The 7,412-nt window shown below is 60.7% G+C and overlaps 1 protein-coding gene across 5 annotated transcripts in view; it reads left to right on the top strand.

Moving 5' to 3' along the window:
• The first annotated feature begins 6 nt into the window (after window positions 1–6).
• The window catches only part of GABRD (gamma-aminobutyric acid type A receptor subunit delta), an 11,724-nt gene continuing 4,318 nt past the window's right edge, over window positions 7–7,412 (top strand). For 2 of the 5 annotated variants that reach the window (XM_017882489.1, XM_017882485.1), the window contains exons 1-4: window positions 7–2,900; window positions 5,372–5,484; window positions 5,758–5,828; window positions 5,944–6,164. In XM_017882489.1, coding sequence (XP_017737978.1) covers window positions 2,839–2,900; window positions 5,372–5,484; window positions 5,758–5,828; window positions 5,944–6,164 — 467 coding nt within the window. In that variant the 5' untranslated portion in view covers window positions 7–2,838. Of the gene's footprint in view, window positions 4,638–5,371; window positions 5,485–5,757; window positions 5,829–5,943; window positions 6,165–7,412 lie in introns of all 5 variants that reach the window. The other 3 variants (XM_017882488.1, XM_017882486.1, XM_017882487.1) reach the window with 3 other exon arrangements.

The raw sequence follows: 7,412 nt of genomic DNA, 5'->3' as shown, positions 1-7,412 counted from the left end.
GGCCCGAGAGAGCGGCTGGGAGAGCGGCCGGCGCGAGCCCCGGGCCCCGGACCCCAAGTCTGGGAGCCCCGCGTCCTCCCTCCCCGGGGTCTCGCCCCGCGGGCCCCTTGTTGGACTCGCCCCGACGCTGCCCTTGGGCTCGGGACGCTGCGACCCCCGCGCTGGCCGCCACCGCCCGGTGCTGTCCGCCGTCCTGGTGCTGAACCCGGGCGGGACAAGAGCGTCGCAGGCTCCCGGGTTCCCCGGCTCCGTGGCGCGCGTGGAGGGTCCCCGGGTCCGCGGCACTCGCGGGTCCCTGCCCGGCCGGTGCCTTGAGGAAAGGAAAGACCCGAGAACTCGGTGCGGGGAGGCTGCTCCCTTTGCCGGGGGAGCCGTTCCCCGTTCCCCGAATGAGCTTCCCCAGCCGGCGGGTCTGGGACGGACGGAGGAGGCTGTGTCGCTGTGGAGGATGGGCCCGGCCTCCAGGGTCTCCTTTCAGAGCCCGTTTCAAATGGCGTGGACAGAACTCCTGAGTGTGTGCAGGTGGACGGCGGCCAGGTACCCCTGGCCACAGAAAAGAGATGGTGGATTTCTTAACTGTTTTGGGAGGGGCTCCCCAGAGAAGGAAGAGACTTAGAAGGAGGCCCCCCAGGGCTGGAGCCCCCTCTGGCCTCCAGTCCCTCCACCCCCTCCTCTCTGGGGGTCTGAAATGGGTTCCACAGCCACCCAGGCAACTTGGCCCCACCACTGGGCCTGGCTGCCTTCCCTAGGAGTCACGAGAGGACATTTAGGGGCGTTTTTGAAAATCACCTCAGTGCAAAGACTGCAGAAGAAACAGCAAGAAGCTGTGCCCCAGCACTCGGGATCTCAGAGACCGTGAAGATGTAGACAGAGAGGTGGCTGACCGCAGTAGAGGTGGCAGCACCCAACACGGGGCGGCGTGTCAGAATTTTCCTGTTGGAGGTGTGGGGGACAGAGCCCAGAAGGCCTGGGTCCAGCAGCAGCCGTGTGCCCATCAGGAGACCGCAGGGTCGGCGCTGCCTCTGGATCTAAGCAGCCCCTGTCCTGGGAAGAGCTTTGTTTTCCATCAATCCCAGCGGGCCTTTCTCCCCTTGTCCTTACCCTCCTTCAAGGTGAGAGGAAGGACAAAGCCTCGGGCACAGTCGTAGACGCAGTGCTGGAGACATGCGGCCAGCTGCCAGCCCAGGCCCACAGCCACTTAGCCAAGAGGCTGAAATCTAGACGGCTCTGAAACCCCAAAGTTTTAGCCCAAGTTTGACACCAGAACTCAGTTGGCGGCAAGTCCCGTCCTGCACGGACGCGAGACTCTTCTCATCTTTGTTAATCCTACCTCTGGACCTATTTATATACACTTCGTGCCGGGAAATTCTCCAGGCTGCCCCCAGCCCCAGCCTCTGTGTCCATCACTTCCCTTTTCTAGTATCTGAAGATCCTTCATCCTAGCCTGCATCTGGCTCCTGGACTGTTGGGGAAGGGGTTCTGTGGCTGTTTCCCCGGGCAGGAGAGCTGGAAGGCCACGGCCCAGCCAGGAGTGGGGGCCTCTGGGCCTGCAGTCACTCCCATCCCTGGAAGAGGGGTGCCACTGGGGAGCACACCTTGCCTGGTGAGAGGTGCACTGCCTTGCTGAGTTCCCCTCTAGCTCTCTAGTTAAAAATAGTGACCACCTGGCTGCACGCTGCAGCCTCTCCTTTGAGGTCTTTCTGTCCACACACATGTGCTGGGCTCAACCTCCTGCTCTTGGCGTCTAGGGGCAGGCCTGGAGGGTGGAAGCCCCTGCCAGCTCAGCCCTAGAGGCCACCTTCAGACTTAGCGGGGTGCTGTCCATGAAGAGCCTCTCCTCCCATCCGTGTCTGTGCCCCTTCGCTCCAGAAACCAGGACAGTTGCCCTCCCTTCCCTCAGTCTCAGGGTCCTTGTCCTGGAGCTGTATTGGATGTCAGTGGGACCCATTCTGGCCATTACCCCAGGTCCCCATCGCAGCAGCTCCTCATGGGAAAGGCTGGGTGGGATAGGAAAGGAGTGTGGCGGCCGTGGGTCGGCCCGAAGTGTGAAGACCCATGCACGCGGCAGGCACTGAGCTTGCCGACTGTGTGCCCGCGTGGGTGGCCCTCCCGGGCTGCCGGCACCTCCGTCTCCCTGGAGAAGCTGTGCTGCGGCTCCTACCGTGCCAGCTCGCGGTGCGCTGGTGGCGGTGCTCCTCTTTGCCTTGGTAACTGCAATGCTAGGAGGCTTGTGCTGCTCTAAAAGCAGAGCTGTGGGATATGTGGGCTGGGTGTGCGCCGTGGAGGAGCCTGGAGGGGGAGGATCCCAGCTACACCTACCCTCCCTGTCTGTCCCCAGGGCACAGACAAGTCACAGGGATGGGTTTGTTTTTCAGTGGGGCCAGGGAGGCAGGAGGCCAGGTGACCCAGGGAGAGCAACCCGAGGGGGAAGCTGCCATGTCTTCATGGCGCCCACTCTGCCTCCTGAGTTTGGAGTCCTAAATCCGAGTGTAGACTTGGAGCCTGGTGTATGGCCCTGAGCCTCTCTGTCCATCCACCCAAAGGAAACCCCAAGCTCAGGCCACCACTGGGCCCCAGGGCCACCAGGTAAGGCAGCAGCCCTCTCCCGAGATCTCCATGACGTACCAGAGTCAGGACGTCCCCACCTGTGTCGAACTCCCCTGGTGCAGGCTGTGTCCCCGCAGCCCCCGCTAGCTCTGCCTGCCCTGCACATCCTGACCTGAGGAAGTGGGGGTCCCTCCAGACCCCAGAGTCTGGCATGAAGCACATGCCCCCGCACGCTGGCCCTTCCCATCTGTTCACAGTGGGAAAACGACCGGCCGCTCTCCTAGGTGAGAAATGGCGTGGGGGTGGAAGCCTGCTTCCTTCTCGCCCCCAGGAGAGGACAAAGGTGCCTCCAGGTGAGCTTCGTGGCAGGGGTTGCTCCTGGTCTTGCCTTCATGCCCCCCACACGTGCCACCACCCTGAGATGGGCAAGAGACGTGGCCCAGGAAGGACGGTGTCTCCTATGGCCTCATTCCAGGCAGGCTAGATGGCAGCTGGGCTGGTCCAAAAATAAAGCCTCACTCAGATCCCTTTGCGTCTGACCTTCAGGGTGACTTCCATTTGCATTTTTAATTGGCCAGGACTTAATTTGATTCCATCTTATCCTTAGTTACCAAAGTGCTTGCCCCTCCTTAGCCCTGCGCCGGGCCACTCTGGGGGCCAGTGGGTGCAGGGTTGTGGGTCCGGATGTATAGCAGCCCTGGACGCTGCCTTCAGGTATCTCCTCCTGCCAGAGTTGGGCCACCACGGTCGCCCAGGACAGATTGGGGGTGGCAAAATCTCGTTAGCTAAGGAACGTTTGGTTCAAAGTCAAAATCTTTGACAGGTCAGTATGTAAAACAAGAAGAAAAGTGGTTCGGAAGGAAAGGGAGAGGGCCTGAGCCGCCACCTGCTGCTGCCTCCCAAACCCCGGTGGTCTTCGGGGGCCCCAGGGCGCACCTGAGGATAAAGTGTGTGGAGCAGGGTTGAGGCTGGACATAGGGAGAGGCAGGGAGAGTGTCTGCCTCCCTGCGTCCTTCCCAGTGTTTCTCTGCAACTGTGGGTTTAAGATTTGGAGCTGCCCGTGCAGCTGCCCGGCAGGACTTAGCCTGAAGCACCAGACCCACTTGCCTCTCCCTTGGGAAGCCAAGGACTCAAGGGGGCTGGAGCTGGAGAGGCAGACAAGCAGAGTGGGCTGCAGGTGAACTGTGTGGGGTGCTGGGAGGGGGCTGCACGGGGTGGGGCTGGTGGCCCGGCCTCAGCTTGACTGCGCCAGACAGGCAGCGTGGAGGGGTGCCTCGAGCCCAGGTCGCAGTCTCTGAGGGAGCAGAAGGCCAACGACTGTGGCCCCCACTGTGAGGAGGGGAGGGGCCGTCAGCTGGGTCCTGGGGAACCAGGCGTGGAGGAGGCCTGGGCCTGTGCTCTTCTCTTGGTGGCCTGTGGAGTGGCCCAGCATATGGCACCCGCTCAAGGCTGTGTCTGAACTGGGGTCAAATCTGTCTCTAGGCTTGTTGAGGCGGAGGCTGCTGACTCAGGCCCTGACCCCTCATCTCTCTGGGAGGGCTTGGGCCAGGCTCAGGGGCCTGGTGACCTGGAGGCTATGTCTGAAGCCACTCCGCCACCCCCTTGGATAGAAATGATTCCAAGAATACAGGGAGGTTAATCGCAAGGCCCCACCCCTGGGACCAATCCCCACCCTGTGTGCAGGAGGACGGGTGTGACAATCACCAGGAATTGGACGGCTTGAAACAACGGACTCTTATTCTCTCGCAGCTCGGGAGGCCAGGAGCCTGAAATCAAGGTGTGGGTGGGGCTGGTTCCCCTGGAGGCTCTGAGGGAACCTCTGTCCCCGGCCTGTCTCCAGCTCCGGCGGTGGCTGGAAACCCTGGCCTCCCTTGGCCTGTGGATACCTCACCCCAGTCTCTGCCTGCACTGTCACCAGCTTCTTCCCTCTTCTCTTCTAAGGACACCAGGCCTTGGGTTTAGGGCCCACCCAATCCAGTATGGCCTCATCTTAACTAATTACCTCTGCAAAGACCTTATTCCCAAATAAGCTCACATTCTGAGGCTCTGGGTGGATATGCATTTTGCGGACACTGTTCAACCCAGTGCAGGTGAGCAGATGGGGGCCGGGGGTGCTGGGGTGCTCCGGGCTCTGGCAGCATGGTGTGTAGAGGAAGGAGACGCCTCCCTCAAGCCTGAGTGCCCCCATGGCCCTGCTGGCTGCCCCGAGCTGCTCCGAGGTCGAGTTAAACCCCAGAAACACATGGCCATTTGGGGACCTGGGCCTTACCCTGGGCCTTCCTGGGAGGAGACAGAGAATAGGAGGCTGTGGGTCTGGGTTTTGGGGCCCTGTCCTCTTCCTGTCCCTGCATCTTGCCTCCTCTTCACATTCCTCTTCTCCAAACCATCTGATGGGGGAAGCTTCGCCCTCAGAAGCCGACAGGGAGACCTCTTCGGTGAGGGACCCTGGGGTGGAGACCCCGAGGCCAGCCTCTGTGGGCTGGTTGAGGAGGGAGGCTGTTAGCTTGGGAGCTTGGCCCACACTGGGGGGCTCTGTCTGACCCAGGGCCACCTCCTTCAAAGCCAGGAGAGCAGAGTGGGCACTGAGGTCAGAGGAGGAAGCCAGGTCAGGGCCGGTGGAAGAGGATGAGTACCTCCCAGGATTCCCTGTGTCCAGCCGGAGCCTCGGGGACTGGCCAGGCCCCTGCCTGCAAGGACTCCCACAGTGGCCCCCCACACCCTGGCCCAGGTGCCCAGAACAGTGCTGCATTCCCAGGAAGGGACCCAGGCTCAGTGGAATCAAATTAAGTCCTGGCCTGTCTGACCAGTGGCCTTGCGTCCCCAGAGCAATGAATGACATTGGCGACTACGTGGGCTCCAACCTGGAGATCTCCTGGCTCCCCAACCTGGATGGGCTGATAGCCGGCTATGCCCGCAATTTTCGGCCTGGCATCGGAGGTGAGGGGGGCCCAGTCCCGGCAGGCAGGACCACTGGGGCCCGGGCTAGGCCGTGGCTGTGTGGCCCACTGGGCTACGGGCTGGGCTCTGGGCAGGGAAGCCTGGCTCTCCCCTGGGGGCTCCATCAGAGCCAGGCTCCCACAGAGACAGCCAGGGAGGTGCAACGTCTCGGGCCATGATGGCTGACTGCCTGTGACTGGGACCCTGGCAGGATCCCACCCTGGCTCCCGCGCTGGGCTGGCCTCAGCCCTTCTTAGTTCTTCTCCTTCCTAGCAGGGCCTCCCGTGAATGTGGCCCTCGCTCTGGAGGTGGCCAGCATCGACCACATCTCAGAGGCCAACATGGTAGGTGCCACAAGCCTCTGCCTCAGGCATGGTGGGTGCCCACAGCCTCTGCCCTGGGCTGCATGCCCCTGGGGGTGGAGCGAGGCTGACCCCGGCTCCTGTGCCGCCTCCACAGGAGTACACCATGACGGTGTTCCTGCACCAGAGCTGGCGGGACAGCAGGCTCTCCTACAACCACACCAATGAAACCCTGGGCCTGGACAGCCGTTTCGTGGACAAGCTCTGGCTGCCCGACACCTTCATCGTGAACGCCAAGTCAGCCTGGTTCCATGACGTGACAGTGGAGAACAAGCTCATCCGGCTGCAGCCCGACGGTGTGATCCTGTACAGCATCCGGTGAGCGGGCTGCCCACCGGGGCCCTGGGGGAGAGCCTGCCCGGGCCCAGTGTCGGCGCCTGGACGCTCCAAGGCTTGGAAAAGCTTGAGCGGTTCCTGCTGCCGGGAGCTGGGGGGGCAGAAGCTGCACAGTTATTTATATCCCCGCAGCTGCTGGGGAAACATCCACGCTCCAAGGTCGCCGACAGGAAGCCGGCAGATGTGGCTTTTTGGCCAACACAGTGCCTTTTGGTTTTTAAAATGGGGTGGAATAAAATTAACCTTTGTAAAGTGAACAATGCAGTGGCATTTGGCAGATTCGCCGTGTTGTGCAACCCCATCTCTGTCTGGTCCAAAACATTTCAGGACCCCAAAGGGAGACCCAGTCACTGAGTAGGTGCGCCCACTCCGCCCTCTCTGGAGCCCCAGCAGCCACCCGTTTGCTTTCTGTCTCTGTGGATCTGGCCAGAGACAGAAACATTTCACCGAAAAGGGAATCACACACTGTGTGTGGGACCGTTTATGACTCCAGCTTCATACTCAGCACCATGTCCTCAGGGTTCACCCCTGCTGAAGCTGGAGTCAGGGGTGCCTTCTTCTTCACGGCCGGGCAGTGGCCCATGGCAGGGACGTACTGCACCTGCCTTCCATCCATCTGCCAAGGGGCGCCTGGGTGGCTTCCTGCATTGGTGAATGTGAAAACACTGCTGTGAACGTGTGTGCGCACGTTCATTTGAAAGCCTGTTTTCAGACACATGCCTCTCAAAAATGGAATTAGCTCGCAACACTTAAAAAAATCAAGAGGCATGTGGTCGGGCTCAGTGGCTCATACCTGTGATCCCAGCAGTTTGGGAGACTGAGATGGGTGGATCACGAGGTCAAGAGATCAAGACCACCCTGGCCAACATGGTGAAAACCTGTCTCTATTAAAAATACAAAATATTAGCTGGGTGTGGTGGTGGGTGCCTGTACTCCCAGCTACTTGGGAGGCTGAGGCAGGAGAATCACTTGAACCCAGGAGGCGGAGGTTGCAGTGAGCCGAGATTGCACAACTGTACTCCAGCCTGGTGACAGAGTGAGACTCTGTCTCAAAAAAAAAGATAAAAAATAAAAACAATCAGGAGGCAGCCGGGTGCAGTGGCTCACGCTTGTAATCCCAACACTTTTTGGAGGCTGAGGTGAGTGGATTACTTCAGCCTGGGAGTTTGAGACCAGCCTGGGCAACACAGGGAGATTCTGCCTCTACAAAAATAATAAAAAAGGCCAGGC

The sequence above is a fragment of the Rhinopithecus bieti genome, unplaced genomic scaffold (genome assembly GCF_001698545.2).
Source record: "Rhinopithecus bieti isolate Rb0 unplaced genomic scaffold, ASM169854v2 scaffold_13351, whole genome shotgun sequence".
Taxonomy (NCBI): Eukaryota; Metazoa; Chordata; class Mammalia; order Primates; family Cercopithecidae; genus Rhinopithecus; species Rhinopithecus bieti.
The sequence above is the reverse complement of the archived record's forward strand: the minus strand, read 5'-3'. Positions and strand labels throughout refer to the sequence as shown.